Source organism: Myotis lucifugus, unplaced genomic scaffold (assembly GCF_000147115.1).
Source record: "Myotis lucifugus unplaced genomic scaffold, Myoluc2.0 scaffold_109, whole genome shotgun sequence".
Classification (NCBI taxonomy): Eukaryota; Metazoa; Chordata; class Mammalia; order Chiroptera; family Vespertilionidae; genus Myotis; species Myotis lucifugus.
In genome coordinates this window covers 1825542-1843381 of record NW_005871157.1, presented here as the reverse complement: position 1 = coordinate 1843381, position 17840 = coordinate 1825542, and the positions used below count along the sequence as shown (strand labels likewise).

General features: G+C 42.2%; 1 protein-coding gene across 1 annotated transcript in view; it reads left to right on the top strand.

Annotated features, from left to right (window-relative positions):
* EHD4 (EH domain containing 4) overlaps nucleotides 1-17840 on the top strand; it is an 83718-nt gene that overhangs the window by 8831 nt on the left and 57047 nt on the right. The window contains exon 2 of the mRNA XM_006093062.3: nucleotides 7469-7645. Coding sequence (XP_006093124.1) covers nucleotides 7469-7645 — 177 coding nt within the window. The remainder of the gene's footprint in view (nucleotides 1-7468; nucleotides 7646-17840) is intronic.

Sequence of the window (17840 nt, the reverse complement as noted above, 5' to 3'; positions counted from 1 at the left end):
AAATTGGAAAGCATGTTGCCTTTGATTCCAGTAAACTACCTCTCCCTTTCTTCTTCTTCCTTTCCCATTCTTCCACCCTCCTTCCAGAAAAGCATGGAAGGTGGAGTAGAGCAGCTACAAGGAACAGCTTGTGTTAGACAGCAGTGTGCTTTAAGAACAGCTCAGTAGTTTAACTTCCATTCATAGCAGGATAAACAGAAATGTGAAAAGGCTTTACCCAGCAGATTCCAGTTTCTTGGTACAATAGGATAACATTCCCTTAGTAGGTCAGCAGTTTCAAATATGATGTATTCTGAATAAGCATTCCTGGTGATAATATGTCAATGATTTAACTAAGGGAAAAACAAAAATGAAAATAAAAGGTTTCACACTTAAAGAAGACATATAGTTTTAAAATGCAAGTGAAGCTCATTCTGACTTAGTTTTTTAATAGTTCAGAGAAGATTAAAATTTTAAAGTAGGTGAAATATTTGTCCTGGGATATTTAGCTCAGCATTATTTATACTAGTAAGAAATGGGAAGATATTTAAATACCCAACAGTTAGGAAATGGTAAACTAAGTTGATACATATTCACCTTAGAACAGTATGCAGCCATTAAAAATTGTTTACAAAGAATTTTTAATGGTATAAGAAAAAACTAAGGATGAAAATCTAAGTACAAACTTATTTAAACATTTTGATCCCAATTTTATTTTTAAAAATATATGTGCAAAAAATGGATAAAATATTTCAAAATGTTAAAAGTGGTCATTATATGGTCTTGTGCAATCTACTTAACTTGTCATAGCACAGTTTTCTATAAGGTAGGAATAAGAATACCTGCCCCAACGACAGTGAAGGTGAAGTGGTAAAACACGTGAAAAGCCTTATAAACTGTTCGACATCATTTCATAATTATCTGTTACTTGGTGGTGTCTGGCAGCAGAGTTGGTGGTAGTACTAACTTACATATTCGGGACCATTTTATAAGACAGTTGTGATAGTAAAGGTTTGATTCTCCTCCCACTTCCATTTCATGGGATTAAACATGAGGATAAACAAAGGAAACTGTTTTAAAAACATCATTTCCAGATTCCAGACAAATCAGAGTTGAAGGACTGGCCCTTCTTTTTCATTCTCTCTCCTGGTGAAACAGCGGGTCAAGTATTATCAATAAATACCTCATGTTAAACTCTCCAACACTTATTATAATTTGGAATTATTTAAACTCATAGCCACGTATTTAAAAATAAGGAAATAAAATGTTTCACAGAACTCAAAAGTTGTACTTTATATATTTTTTTCACATCTGTGTGGTTTAAAACCTTAGTAATACCCAAAGGAATAAAATGATATGTTGGGGTTAGTTTAATGCTCTTTTAAAAAAGTCCCAGGCCATATCAATGAATTGCACTCTCTAGTGTACACGCAGAGGCCAGTGTAGGCACAAACACTTTTAAAAATCTCATTTATCATTACACAAGCTATTTCTCTAGACTTTTTGAGAATTTTAAATTAATGTTCATAATATACCCCAAATATAGGTGTCATAATACTTTTTAGAGTGCTTGCTTAATTATTGAATACTGCTAACAAGTCTTAGGTTTGTATGTGTGTTATGATTCATAGAATGTGTTCCTATAAATGCTCCTATGGGAGCCTGACTCAGCCTCTCAGGCTCCGACTGAGAGCTGGTAATATTCCACAGGACTAGCAGAAATCCTAGGCTCTAATAAACCACTTAACCTATTCGATCCCTATTTTTCTCATCTGTACAATGGGGATAAAAATAGTATTTACGCAGAGGTACTTAGAATGGAATAAGTTTAAGAATGCATGGATGAATACTCAGGAGAGACAAAATTTGCAGCTGGAATTTTTGGAATAATGTGCCTCTTATAGTTTGTTTGTTCATTTGTAATTTAGTCATTCTTATGCCCATCTTTGAGAGCATGATGGGTGCTTGGGTATGTTGAGGGACTTTCCATTTCCTGAAGGTTTTTTCTTCTTGTCACATGACTTTTTTTTCTATAAAGTTAAAAAAAAATCTAGCCTAAGCAGTGGAAGAAGAAAGACACTGTCCACACGTGCCCTGGCATGAAAGCAGCTCTGTGAGCCTAGGCTGAACGTGGCAGCCAGTGTGCCCGGAGCCATCTGGGCGAGGCTGAACCGTGGCCCTCAGCAGGCAGGGACCAGCGATGTCGGCACTCCCGTCCTCCCACCACCCCTTCTGCCCAGCTTCTTGGAATCCAAATGTCTGTCCCTTTTTACATTGGTGGCTTGGCTCAAGACTCGGGGAGCAATCACCGCTGGAATTGGCAGCTCCTCTGAGAACTCAGGAAAAGGAGAGCGAGGTGGAGCCAGGGACAGAAACCCAGCCTAACGCACAGGATGCCTGTGAGGGGGCAGCTGCTCTGAGCCGTGGTGGACTCTTTTCTGTAGCTTCCTGTGGCCTCTTGTTCTTTTAAGTTCTTGTTATAGCAGATAACACCACAAAGTCCCTGGAATTCATGGCGTTGGGAAAGCCTCTGAGGTGTCAAAAAAGAAAAAGTTTAACACAGTTGATCAGCCTCCTGCGTGGGGCTGTGTGGGGAACCTGTTTTAGTACCTCACACCTCAGAATTCGCTCAGACGCTTCCTTTCAGGGAGTGACCAAAACAAGGTCCTGGAGTGATCAGGGAGAGCTGCCACAAAGGAGGCGATGAAGTGGCTTAAAGAGCGGGTAGGACAGATACTAGATCATGAGACATGATTCCCCACCAGAGAGGAAATGAAGTGAGGGAAGATGGGGGCAGGAATTTCGGGCCTAGAAGAGACTGGTCAAGAGGGGAACAAACGGCCCCCAGTAGCGGGGGAGCAAGAGCCCAGACTGCAAAGGGTGGCTTGTGGGGGTTCCTGAATAGAAGTTATCTGCGAAGGACTGGGCTGTTAGAGTGGTGCTTTAGAAAAAGCATCTGATCTTCAAGGGCAGATGGGGGAGAGGAAGTATGGGAAGTGTGGAGTGACCAGAGTCCAAATGAGGTGTGATGAGGAGGCGGAGAAGTGAGGGAGGGAGGCCAGAGCCTGGTGACTACCTGGATGAGGGCTCAGAGAAAGTCAGAGTCCACAGATACTGGTTCTGCTCCTACCATGTGCCAGGCACTGTTCGATGCTGGGAGACCATGGTGAGCCAGACAGACAGGGTCCTCTCTTTCAATATGCTCCTAACATCTGGGACAGTGACATGCAAACAGTAGCATAATTTCAGATACTGATTTGTGCTATGAGCAGGGAAATGAGAGAGGGGTGGAGGCATCCGACAGCCTGGAGAGGCTACTTTGTCAATGGGTATTTATTGACTATCTCAACCGTGTGCCAGAGATGGCTCCGACACGTGGGAAGCATCAGTGAGCAGGAGAGACAAAAAGCCTGCTTTCCTGTGGCTTATACTCTGTCAGGGGGAGATAGGGAATAAATCATAAAATAATAAATAAGTACTTTTATATTATGATAGAGGGAATAAGAGCTATGGGAAAGAGAACACTTTTTTTTCTGATTTTTTGCTATTATAGATAATGCTGCGATGGGCATCTTCATGCAGAAATCTTTTCCGTGTGTCTAAGGATTTTCCTGAGGATAGATTTCAAAAAGTAGAATTACCCCCATCTTGAAGGTTTTTAACACAAAGTATCAGATTGCTTTTCAGTGAAGTTATACCAACTTACTCTTCCTCCAGCATATATAAGGGTGTTTATTTTACTACAGCCTCACCAGCATTGAGTATTATGAGTTTTTTTAAGTGCTAATATGCTGTTTATTTAATTGGTATTACCTTGATAGTGAAATTGAAAGTTGACTTTCGGCTTTTTATTATCTGTGGGGCAAAGTATCACTAAACAAAATTTCTTCCTCTGTACCTGGGATTGGATGACTTACCAAGGTCACAGGCCTTTTGTAGGCTGTCTTGGCAAGCCAACCATTGCAGTAACAATTGATTCTATGGAAAGTGCCTGTCAGATTTCAAGACAACACTTGGACCTGACCCTTTTGTGAGTTGGGAACTGTGTGCTGCAAGAAGCCTGGTGACATTGTCTGCTGTTCTTCCAAGCCCCGGCCCCTCTCCCTAATTTTCTCCTCTTCCCCCATCTGTCCCCTGGATCTCCTGGCTTAGCCTCATCCAGGCCACAGGGTGTGGGAATCAAACTGGACATGAATGGGTGTGATGTGGACTTGAATTCTAGCTTTGCTGCTGCTGACTTCAGACTGAAAGCCCTAAAACCTAAACCCCACATTCCTATGTGAAATCCACACCCGCCTTACACACTCTACACATGCTGGAGTTCTGCAAAATGTGAGACACTCACTTTTACCAGTATTTGTGTGGAATTTATAAGAATTTGCCGAAACCGGTTTGGCTCAGTGGATAGAGCGTTGGCCTGCGGACTGAGAGGTCCCAGGTTCGATTCCGGTCAAGGGCATGTACCGTGGTTGCGGGCACGTCTGTGCAGGAGGCAGCTGATTGGTGTTTCTCTCTCATCGATGTTTCTAACTCTCTATCTCTCTCCCTTCCTCTCTGTAAAAAATCAATAAAATATATTTTTTTAAAGAATTTATAAACATGAATATTTCTGCTCCTATGAGTATTTATTAGTCTACTAGGTGCCTGAAAAGGTTTTGAAAAAAAATTTTTAATTAAATTTTAACATGTTTTAAAAATAGCGCCTCTTCTCCCTAGCTTTTCTCCAGGGAGAAGAGAGACAGCTGGCCCCTGGTGTTGGGGCAGCCCAAAGACCATGCAGGACAGTGCGGAGGGCTTTTTCCTTCACTTATAAGGAAATATGGTGCCTCATGCCCAGTGGGACACTGTGTGCTGTGGCCCTGAACTCCCTTGTGCTCCTCATCCCTGAGCAAACCACCAGCTCGAACTCAGGTTTAAACATGTCTGGAGACAGCACAGACCTGGGGTCCAATTGCCTGCATTCCGTTTCCACTGAAACATTGACTGTGTGACCTCGGTCAGGCTGCTTAGCCTTTCTGATGCCTCAGTGTCCCACCGGACAGTGAGAGTGTAGTGGCCTCCTCAGAGTGCTGTAGGGATTGAATGAAACAATGTGTGCATGGAGGGCTTTGTCCTACACCAGGTTAGTAGTGAATACTTGGTAAATGCTGGGAGCTATGATCCAATTTTTTTCACACTTACTCTAAATTCAGGGGATATATTTAAATGATGTGTCTATTCTGGTGCTCCACAGCTTCACAGAAATGAAGAAACTTTGGGTGACATTAAAACTAGCAATGAGATCAATTAAATGTTTAGAAATAGCCTGCTGCAATTGCTAAACAATTTTCATTTTATGTACGTAGAAAACATAGATCTAAAGGGTGGCTTAATTTCTTATTCTTAGAAAGATGGCAAAATTGTTGGACATTTGATAGTTCAGTTCTTTTCTTCTATCCCTAGAAATAAAATCACAGGTACTGTGCTTAAATTTGATCAGTCAGGGCACTGTAGAAATAAAGGAAATAGTTTAGGACCAAGTAGATTGTTAGCTGCAGGAATGGGGAGCTGGAGGAAGTTTGCAGGTTTCTGCCCTTGAGCTTTCTCCAGGATGAAGGCTCATCTCCCCGGCAGGGTTGGGACATGGCTCTGCCCCACCCCCCTTGAACAGGGACCCTTCCACCACTTTCCACCCCCAGTGCCTGTTCACAGCCACTGTCAAGTATTCTCTGAAGGGCTGCATTTCAACCTGTTGCTTGGTAATGAGTGAAATGTATTCCAAAGTACAGTTGATCCTTGAACAACATGAGTTTGAACTGTGTGGGTCCACATATATGCTGATTGTTTTAGCAAATGCAATAAGTGTATTTTCTCTAGCTTACTCTATTGTAAGAATACAGGTTGTTGTTGTTTTTTACTCTTTTAATGAATTTATTGGAGTGACATTGGTTAATAATTTTATATAGGTTTCAGATGTACAATTCTGTAATACATCATCTGTATATTGTGGGTTCACCACCCCAAGTCAAGTCTCCTTCCATCACCATTTATTCTCCCATACCCTCTTGTACCTCTCCTCACCCCCTTCCCATTACAATTTATATTACATATAATATACAAAATGGGTGTTAATTGTTTGTTATCGTTAAGGCTTCGGGCCATAATAGTCTATTAGTAGTTAAGTTTTGGAGGAGTCAAAAGTTATACATGAGTTTTCAGTTGCATTGTTCAAGGGTCAACTGTACTCCCTTCCTCATGTTCTTCTTGGTTGCAGAGGAAAGAAGGAGTGGTCTCCCCCCCCCCATATTTTCATAAACACACAGTGTCTTCCTGCGTCATGGAAAGGGAGTCTTGGTGGGGAGGGAGGGAAGGACTCTAAGTGGCTTCATCTGAATGAAGTGCTGGTGGGGTGGGGAGGGCTATTTTAGGGCTCATCCAGTTCCCACAGAAAGTAGACTTGCCCCAACCCAACATGTCGTTGAGCCAGTCCTAATGCCCTGTATCTCATCAACTGGTCTCCTCTGCCCACTGAATGAGAATCCTCAATGACATTTGCTAGGGCCACTGTATACAGTTGTGCAGGTTAAACTACATGAGGGCCACTGGGCAAAGGGGCATGCTGAGGCGGGGGAGGGGGGGCGCATAAAATCCAGCCAGAGTCCTCCTTGCTCAGCTGTGAATCCTGGTCTGGGGCTGTGTCTGCCTAGAGGAAAGGGCACCTTTTCCCGATTTGCACAAAGGGCTGGTGATATCTAATCTGAGTTCCCCTCTTTCACCCCCATCCTCCATAGCAGCCTCTGTTGCTACTGAATTATTTGGAAAATAATTCAATGGCTACAACCTTCAGGAGCCCAAGGGAGCTGTAAAATGCACAAAGGAGGATGTGCCAGGCTCATAGACTGTCAGTGACAAGGCAGGAGATGGTTCATTATTTCGTTCACTACATGGAGTGCCCTCTGTGGGCAGGCACAGTGATGGGTGCTGTGGCTGTGCATCTGGCCACAGACAGGGCCTGTCTGCAAGGGACAACAAGCAGAGAAGTGCAGTACCCATGGTGAGCACCGTGATGGCCAAGGGACAGGGTGCCGGGCCCACAGAGGAGGTGTCCCCAACCTGCTGGAGGGACAGGGACACTTCCCTAAAGGAGGTGGGCCTGAGCAGGGTCTTCCAGGAGACATAGGAGCTGGCTGGGTACGCTGCTCTGGGGGGTTGCCTGTTGCACCAAGAATTGCTGAGCTGAGCAGAGGTGCGTTAGAAGGCCCAGTCAGTCAGCAAGATGTCTGACCTCGTTCACTGGGCTTCTTACACTGGGGAGGTGGGGGAAGATAGGTCTGTCTATTTTAAGCTTTGAAAAATCATTATTAGCAAAAGAGTAAATCATGCTCCTTCATTGAGGCAGAGAGGTATATTTCTAGGTTTTAAATGGTTATGTTAAAAATTGGTAGACCCGGGAAGCTTTCTGATGGTTTGCTTTGTGACAACATGCTGTTTCTTTTTCCCCCTCTCCCAGGTACTTACTGGAGCAAGATTTCCCTGGCATGAGGATTGGTCCAGAGCCCACCACCGATTCCTTCATCGCTGTGATGTATGGGGAGAACGAGGGCAGCACCCCAGGGAATGCATTAGTTGTGGACCCCAAAAAGCCATTCCGAAAGCTTGGTCGCTTTGGAAATGCTTTCCTGAATCGGTAAGGACCAGCAAATTGCCACCTTTGGCCAGGTTATTTAAAACTTTCCTTTGAATTCTTGCCAATTACATGTAAAGGTTCAAAAACAGAACTGAACATGTCTGTTCCAAAAGAGAGACGTTATAGAGAATATGCTTTTGGTATTCAAATGTTTGAAACTTGCCCTGGCCCCGGTAGCTCAGTTGGTTAGGGTGTCGTCCTGATGCTCCAAGATTGCGGGTTCAGTCCATGGTCAGGGCACATACAAGAATCAACCGATGAATGCATAAATAAGTGGAACAACAAATCGATGTTACTCTCTTTCTCGCTCCCTCTCTCCCTCCCACCCCCCTCTAAAAATCAATTTAAAAATATATTTGAAAGATTTTCATAGAAAATGATCATTTCACCTATTCTAGGTGACTTCAGAGAGCAGAACTAAGGCCCAGGATTGGACATTATAAGGCCGCACAGTATAAGGAACAAATTTCTTTTTTTCTTTTTCTTTTTTTAAATATATTTTTATTGATTTTTTACAGAGAGTAAGGAGAGGGATAGAGAGTTAGAAACATCAATGAGAGAGAAACATTGATCAGCTGCCTCCTGCACACTCCCCACTGGGTATGTGCCCGCAAGCAAGGTACATGCCCTTGACCAGAATTGAACCTGGGTCCCTTCAGTCCACAGGCTGACGCTCTATCCACTGAGCCAAACCGGTTAGGGCGGAACAAATTTCTAATAGTTTGAGCTGCATAGCATTGATCCAGTTGCCTTGTGAGGTGTGAGCTCCCCGTCGCTGGCTGGAGGGCCACCACTCAGGCCGAGTGTGCCGGGGCCTCCCGCACAGAGCTGAGCCCAGAGGACCCTAAGGTACACTTGACCCCAGATTTGGTCTGTTGATTATTGCAGGACAGGTCACCTCCTCTCCCTGGCTGCCCCTTATGCTTCTCACTCCCATGCTGTGAGCTGCTTCCTTCTTTATTAGAGCAGAGCAGAGCCGAGGAAATAGAGCCAAAACAACACAGAAAGTTAATTTTTATACATGGGCATTGTTTTTTCGATGTGAAGTTGTAGGATAGCCGAAGTACTGTCTTCACTGGAGATGCAGTTGTACTACCCGTCACCTTTCACCAGAGTTCCCCATGAAATGGGTGAGAGGCAGGTTCTGCCAGAGGCAGCTCTGCCCTCTCAGATATGATCTGCTCCTACCTTCCCCGCCCCCTCACTCCTCATGGCCACTCCTAGCGGGGTTTTTTTGTTGTGTTTTTTTAACATTCCTCTTTCTTTTTCCCTATAACTCCCCTCTCCCCTCGCCCCCTCTTTTATGAGTTTACTGCTTTAGACTCGTTGGTTTGAGGGAGTGGGCTGTGGGAGGTTCAAGGACAAGTTGGGGGTCATCCATACCCTTTTAGGGAGAGGTGGGACTAGAGCTGACAGACAAGAGACTTGAACTGTACTTCTCCTTTTTAGCTGGTTTTTAAAAATAGGAATGTATCTTCCCAGCAGACTGCTGTCCTCCCAGAGGCTGAGACATCTCATTGCACAACTCCAGGGGGTGCCATTCATGGGGACTGTGGAATGAATGATGTGCCTGGGTGCTGTGCAGTGGCTCTGCCCCCATTAGTCCAGGCAACCTCCACAGGTGCCTTCTGTGGAAACCTGAATTCTCTAGAGACCCATACTCCCCATTAAGGGCTTTTTTATGCTGCTATGGAGATCAAAGAAAGCATCCAAGTGGCAGGGGAGAGCGTTGGAGCAGGATAAATAGAAAGGTGCCGATGCATAGATGGAGCACGGAGAGATGTCATCTTGTTGCTAACAGTGAACTGCAGTTTATTCCTCAACTCCAGAGCGTCTTCTGGTGGGAGAAATAGGGGTCGAGCCCAGGTGGGGAACAACAGAGGGTCTCTCGGGAAGGGGTGGGAAGTAGTAAACCACACTTGAGGGGAAGTGGGACAGGAGCTCCCCGATCTGGGCCTCCGGGAAGCTGCGGTGATGGGGAAGGCAGTAGCCAGGCTTCCTGTCCCAAGACTGGCCCTGAAAGGAAGTGCAGGGCACAGCACCCTTCCTTCTCTGCGGAAGGCTTCCTGGGGTCCTGTGGTTTCATTACCACTGCACTCGGTCTTACTCTCTTTTTGCCTGACAAAGGCTTAAAAAAGAAATAAGCTGTGACTTTTTTCAAGTTCCCATTTTGTGAAGTCCATTTTCACAAGAGAAAAACCAGGAAGAGTGGTTTTTGGCTTGTTTAATTTTGGCAGGTGATTTACTTTCCCTCTTTTTTTTCAAATCCCAAACATTTATCAGATGAGTATGAAAAGAAAGCATTTAGGAGAGATTTTGAATAGCAAGGTTCATTATCTCAGAATCGAAAACTTGCTGAAAATAATCCGTGCATCATATAAGCAAGTGTTAATTGAATTCAGAATACATAGAAAAATAATGGCAAATAATTATATGGTATTTACTGTGTCAGATACTGTTCTAACTTTATATTAGCTCTAAATGACCTCAAAAAACCCTGTGACTGGGTGCTACTATCATCCCTAATGTAGAGAGGAAAACTGATGCGTAGAGAGATTGATTTAACCTCTCCAGGTCACTCAGCTAAGTGGCAGTGCTGGGATTGGAACCAAGGCCATCTGGCCCAGAGTCCTGCTAGTGACATTATACTGAGCTGCCCAATGATATAATGTTTACACTAAGAATCATTGCCTAGCCCTGACCAGTTTGGCTCAGTGGATAGAGCGTCAGCCTGCGGACTGAAGGATTCTAGGTTCGATTCCGGTCAAGGGCATGTACCTTGATTGCGGGCACATCCCCATTGGGGGGTGTGCAGGAGGCAGCTGATCGATGTTTCTCTCTCATCAATGTTTCTAACTCTCTACCCTCTCCCTTCCTCTCTGTAAAAAATCAATAAAATATGCCCTAACCGGTTTGGCTCAGTGGATGGAGCGTCGGCCTGCGATCTGAAAGGTCCCAGGTTCGATTCCAGTCAAGGGCATGTACCTTGGTTGTGGGCACATCCCCAGTTGGGGGTGTGCAGAAGGCAGCTGATCGATGTTTCTCTCTCATGGATGTTTCTAATTCTCTATCCCTCTCCCTTCCTCTCTGTAAAAAATCAATAAAATATTTTTTTAAAAAATCAACAAAATATATATATTTTTTAAAAAGAATCATTGCCTACTGCCCCCCTATCTGACTTTTAAAGCTGTTCTTAACTTAGCCCACCAGCAATTATGAAAATGCTGCTGTTTCACCCCAGCACTTATGTAAGAGAGTCAGTCAGTGTAGGGCGCTCAAATGTGTGTACGTAATTTTAGCATCCCTGTGGGAATATCAGCAGGTTTGGTCTAAAGGCAGGCAAACTTCTGTTTACATAGTATACTTTCTGGAAATGAGGTCAAAATACTATACCGCATAGAAGAGACTCATCTGCTTGCTGTGGAGAACTCCCTTCCCCCACTGAGCAACCACCAGCCATCCATAGGACAAGTTCCATTGTCCTGGCCCCCTTCTTATAGGGCCTTGGCTTGGGCATCTGCCCCCAGCAGCATCTTTAAAAGAGTTTAGTACTTCCCCTGGTCGTACCAGATGACGCCTGGAGGGTGACACTAGCCTCAAAGCATTAAGCAAACCAGTGGAGCCTGAGTCTCAATCTCCAAGGCCGGTTCTTCAGAAAGTAACAGGGAGTCTACAGTGCATTTTTGAAAAATGAAGACAAATTCCCAAAAGGGCAGCTTCAAATGATAGAAATTCCATACTTGAATGATAAAAGCAGGAGTTGAGCCTAGAACAAAAAGAGTTATATGGAAGCGACTTTACCGTGACATTCTGCAACTTCACTTCCGAGAGGAATTCCACAGGCAGGCTGTCTCGGAGTTGCTCCATGGAAATGTGGTTATTGAGGTTACAGAGTCTGTTATCAGGAGGCAGTTCCACTTCACAGAGGAGGAGATGGACAGACCAACAGCACCCTGAGGCCATGAGCCTGGGAGACAGACACCAGTGTATTTTGGTCAGTTCAACAGTGTCAGGAATTGGCTTCTGACATTTCCCCCTGCAGTCTGCTTTTGAATTGGATGTTATGTTTTCCCCTCAGACTCCTTTCTAAAAATATTAGTCTGTTTTTCAAATTCAGACAGCTACAGACATTGTTTTAAATTTAGCATATAGTATAATTTTAAATTGTAGTCTTCCAGAGAACACATTCTTAATCTCATTTACTTCTTCATTGCCTCAATTTCTTTAAAAAATAACTTTAATCATTAGCCTTAGGGATTACATTTTGAAACTTCCTTTTAAACTGAAGGAATCTGAATAGTACTTTTAGTGCACCTGTTATTTTAGCCAGGCCTTATGATGGTGATGATAAAAAAAATATTGTCTTACATTTGTGTAATAATTTAGCAATAGTAGAATACATATGAGTATTTTTGGACTTACACTCTTATTTGTTACCTCTATGTTTTTAATTAAAGAGACTTTACTAAATAGACTCTTTTTAGATTATGAGTAGTACATAGTCATTTAGTATCATTGTGAATTTAAAAAAACTAACTTAATACAAGTGTACAGTGTCAGTCCAGACACATGCTGGTTCCACCAGCTAATTTAGCTGCAGAGATGAAGGGAAATAGACTCTTGCCAAAAATCACTGCTGATTCACCAGCAAAATATACATTTTTTAAAATTTTTTTTTAATTTGAGGCATTAGTTGGTTTTTGTGTGTATGCTATGCTTCATGTTAGGGTACAAAACAAGTCTTCATAAGTTCAAAAAGATTGAAACCATATCAAGCATCTTCTCAGATCACAACGGCACAAAACTGGAAATCAACTACAATAAAAAAACTCAAAAAACATTCAGACACATGGAGGCTAAATAGTATGTTATTAACAATGAATGGGTTACCAATTAGATCAAGGAAGAAATAAAAAACTTCCTGAAAATAAATGAAATTGAATACACAAGAACACAAAATTCTATGGGACACAGAGAAAGCAGTCCTGAGGGAAGTTCATAGCATTACAGGCCTACCTCAAGAAAAAGAAAAAGCTCAAATCCTATATAATAAAAGCCTAATATGCTAAGTGCCCGGTCATCCAGTCATCCCATCAAACAATCGAAGCATAATATACTAATGATATACTGAGGCTGCTCAACTGCTCGCTATGATGTGCACTGACCACCAGGGGGCAGACGCTCTGTCCTGTAAGTTAGCTTGCTGCTGGGGTATGGCCATTTGGGACTGAGCAAGACAGGCGGACATGCCCTGGAGCCCTCCCGCAGCCCCTCCCCCCAGCTGGCCCCACCCCCAATGGGCCCCCATAGGGGTGGGCCAGCTGGACCCTACTCGTGCACGAATTCGTGCACCAGGCCTCTAGTAAGTGATAAATCCTACAACTAAAAGAAATAGAGAACAACAAGAAAAGCCCCGAAGAAGTAGAAGGAAGGAATAATAAAGATCAGAGCGGAAACCCTAGCTGATTTGGCTCAGTGGATAGAGTGTCAGCCTGCAGACTGAAGGGTCCTAGGTTCGATTCCAGTTTGGGGCTTGATCCCCAGCAGGGGGCATGCAGGAGGCAGCCAATCAATGGTTCTCTTTTATCATTGATATTTCTATTTCTCTCTCCCTCTCCCTTCCTCTCTTAAATCAATAAAAAAATAAAAATAAAAATAGATCGGAGCTGAAATAAATGACACAGACACTAAAAAACAATATAAAAGATCAATGAAACCAAGAACTAGTTCTTTGAAAAGATAAACAAGATTGATGAACCTTTAGTCAGAATCATCAAGAAACAAAGAGAAAGGACCCAAATAAGTAAAATCAGAAATGAAAAAGGCACCACAGAAATACAAAGGATTGTAAGAGAATACTTTGAACACCTACTAGTATATGCCAACAAACTGGACAACCTGGGACAAATGGACAAATTCCTGAAAACATACAATCTTCCAAAACTCAATCAGGGGAAATCAGGAAACCTGAATAGGCTGATAACAACTAATGAAATTGAAGCAGTAATCAAAAAAATCTCCTAGCAAACAAAAGTCCTGGACCTGATAGATTTACAGACAAGTAATACCAAACATTCAAAGAAGAGCTAACACCTGTCCTCCTCAAACTCTTCCAAAAAATTCAAGAGGAGGGAAGACTTCCAAGCTCTTTTTACGAGGCCAGCATTATCCTAATTCCAAAACCAGATAAGAACACTACAAAGAAATAAAATTACAGGCCAATATCCCTGATCAACATAGATGCTAAAATTCTCAACAAAATATTAGCAAATAGGATCCAGCAATACATTAAGAAGATCATACACCATGACCAAGTGGGATTTATTCTGGGGATACAAGGCTGGTTAATATTCGCAAATCAATAAATGTGATACATCACATAAACAAAATGAAGGGTAAAAATCATATCATATCAACAGATGCAGAAAAAGCATTCAACAAAATACAACATTCACTTTTATAAAAATATATATATATTATTGACTTTTTTACAGAGGAAGGGAAAGGGAGAGGGATAGAGAGTCAGAAACATCGATGAGAGAGAAACACCGATCAGCTGCCTCCTGCACACTCCCTCCTGGGGATGTGTCCGCCACCAAGGTACATGCCCTTGACCGGAATCGAGCCTGGACCCTTCAGTCCGCAGGCCGATGCTCTACCCACTGAGCCAAACCGGTCAGGGCAGCATTCACTTTTGATAAAAACTCCCAGCAAAGTGGAAATAGAGGAAACATACCTCAACATAATAAAGGCCATATATGATAAACCTGTAGCCAACAATATATTCAGTGGGCAAAAACTAAAAGCATTTCCCTTAAGAACAGGAACAAGATAGGGTTGTCTGCTTTCACTGTTCTTATTCAACCTAGTACTAGAAGTCTAGCCACAGTGATCAGACAAGAAGAAGAAATAAAAGGCATCCAAATTGGAAAGGAGGAAGTAAAACTCTCATTACTCACAAATAACATAATATTGTACACAGAAAACTCTAAATATTCCACCAAAAAAACTACTAGATTTAATAAATGAAATTGGCAAAGTAGCAGAATACAAAATTAACATCCAGAAAGCAAGGGCATTTTTATACACCAATAATGAATTCTCAAAAAGAGAAACTAAAAAACCAATCCCATTTACCATTGTAACAAAAATAATAAGATACCTGGGAATAATCTTAATCAAGGAGGTAAAAGACCTATATTCGGAAAACTCTAAGACATTGAAAAAAGAAATAGTGGACTATACAAACAAGTGGAAGCATATACTGTGTTCATGGATTGGGAGAATAACATCATTAAAATGTGTACTAACCAAGGCAATCTATAGATTCAATGCAATCCCTATTAAAATACCATCAGCATATTTCACAGATCTAGAACATATATTCCAAAAATTTATATGAAACCTAAAAAGACCGTGAATAGCCACAGCAATCTTGAGAAAGAAGAACAAAATTGTAGGGGTCAGAATACCAGATATCAAATTATTCTACAAAGCCATTGTAATTAAAACAGCCTGGTACTGGCACAAAAACAGACATATAGATCAATGAAACAAAACAGAGACTCCAGAAATTGACCCATGCCATTATGGTCAATTAATATTTGACAAAGGAGGCAAGAGCATACAGTGGAATAAAGACAGTCTCTTCAATAAATGGTGTTGGGAAAATTGGATAGTTAAATGAAAAAAAAGAAACTAGACCACCAACTTACACCATACACAAGAATAAACTCAAAATGGATAAAAGACTTAAAAGTAAGTCATGAAACCATAAAAATTCTAGAAGAAAGCATAGGCAGTAAAATCTCAGACATCTCACATAGCAGAATTTTCTCTGATAACATCTCCTAGGGCAAGAGAAACAAAGGAAAAAAACAAATGGGGCTACATTAAACTAAAAAGCTTCTGCACAGAAAAAAAAAAAATCCTCAAAATGAAAAGGGAACCCACTGAATGGGAGAACATATTTGCCAATGACATCTCTGATAAGAGGCTAATTTCCAAAATATATGAAGAACTCATGCAATTCAACAAAAGGAAGACAAACAATCAAATTAAAAAATGGGCAAAGGACCTGAATAGACACTTCCCCAAAGAGGACATACAGATGGCCAATAGGCATATGAAAAAAATGCTCAACATCCCTAATCATCAGAGAGATGCAAGTTAAAACTACAATGAGTTATTCCTTACATCTGTCAGAATGGCTACCATCAATAAATCAACAAACAAGTGCTGGTGAGGACTTATATAATGGAATGCTATGTAGCTGTAAAAACAGAAGGATCTCTTACCCTTTGAGACAGCATGGATGGACCTGAATATTATTATGCTAAACAAAATAAGCTAGTCAGAGAAAGACAAATATCACATGATCTCACTTATATGTGGAATCTAAGGAACAAAATAAACTGACCAACAAAATAGGTCCAGAGACATCGAAGCATGGAACAGACTGATAGATCTCAGAGGGAAAGGGGGAGGGAGGAGGGAGGGAAATGGGGTGGAAATAGGGGACATCTGTAATAATGTCAACAATAAAAATGAATTTAAAAAAAATTAAACTAAAAATAATAAATAATAAAAACAGACTTAATATAAATATATAGAGTCAGTCCAGACACATGCTGATTCCACCAGCTAATTTAGCTAGAGATTATGGGAAAGAGGCTCTTGCCAAGAATCACTCTTGATTCACCATCAAAAGAAATTGTTTTTTTAATCTGAGGCATTAGTTGGTCTTTGTGTATGTGCTGTGCTTATCCATGATAAACTTCCTGAAGCTCTTGCCATTAATCTTTAACCTCAGGATCATGGTGGCTCCCAGGTCATGAACCCATTGTTCTTTACTGGCTGCCTGTACAGTCCTGGTGCTGACATTCCAGAAAACCAGCTATACTGCCTGGGCTCGAGCAGACTTTCCCGGCACTGGCTCTGACTGGCACCGTGCACCCAGCTCCCCTAGTCCCCCATGACAGTGGGACTTGATTTAGAAAAGGACATATTTAGGTTGAACCACATGAAATTACCAATATTCAACCATCTTTTACTTGTAAAAATGGTAATTCGTAAGATCTAGGGGTAGGTAACCTTTGGCTTTTTATAGTGTGGATTTAAAATAAATTTCTGCTGCCAGTAGAAGGTTAGATCAGACATGTGTGCTGTAGGACCGTATAAAATGATTACAGGTTAGTTGTCAAATCCTTTTGTATATTGTATGCTATTTACTATGTACTAGTAAATAGGAATTTGTGTAATCTCTCTGGTCCTACTCTTATCAGTAAAGTGAGCTGGTAAAGGAGGTGCTTTTAAATAGCTCCATATGCTCTCCATGGAAGCTTCGGCTTATTTGAACCTAATGACAGCCTGGGAGTTCTCAGAATTGCTCAGAGACCTACAGGCGGTCACAGGGTGCGTGAGCAAGAAGATGACCAGAGCCTGGATCTTCTGCCTCCTGTTTACTGCTCCACCCTGCACCAGTGGGTGGAGAACAAGTCACATGTGGGAGCCTCTTCAATGGGGAGTTCAGGACTAGGGCATGTCACTTCCTTAGGATGTTGCCGTCTGTGTGATAAAGGCACACAGCTGTGGCTCAAATGCATGAAATGGTAGGAGCAGACTAGTAGTTAACCTGGACTTTGGAGTCAGAACTGCCAGGTTAGCATACCAGCTCGTCACTTACCAGCCATGTGACTTGATAAGTTATGGTCTGTGCCCCCTCTGTGCCCGTCTCCTCAGTAAAATAATACAAAGCCCCTACCTCTGAGGTTGTGGTGGGGATTGAGTGAGTTAACTATAGATGTCCTGCACTGTTTGGAAATCAAAAGCAGTATTAAGGTACTGCCTGGTTTTTTTAAAATGTTGATCAGTGAGCCCTGGCTGGTGTGGGTCAGTGGATAGAGCATGGGCCCCACACACTGAAGGGTCTCAGGTTCAATTCCAAGTCAAGAGCATGTACCTGGGTTGCAAGTTCAATTCTGATCCTGATCCTGGCTCTGGTCTGGGCATGTGCAAAAGGCAACCAATCGATCTTTCTTTCTCTTCTCTCTCTCTCTCTCTTCCTCCCTCTGTCCTTCCATCCTTCCATCCTTTCCACTATCTCTAAACATCAATGGAAAAAATATTCTCAGGTGAGGATTAACAAAAAAATCTCTATATATAAAAGCCTAAGCAATCGTTACGACTGGACAAC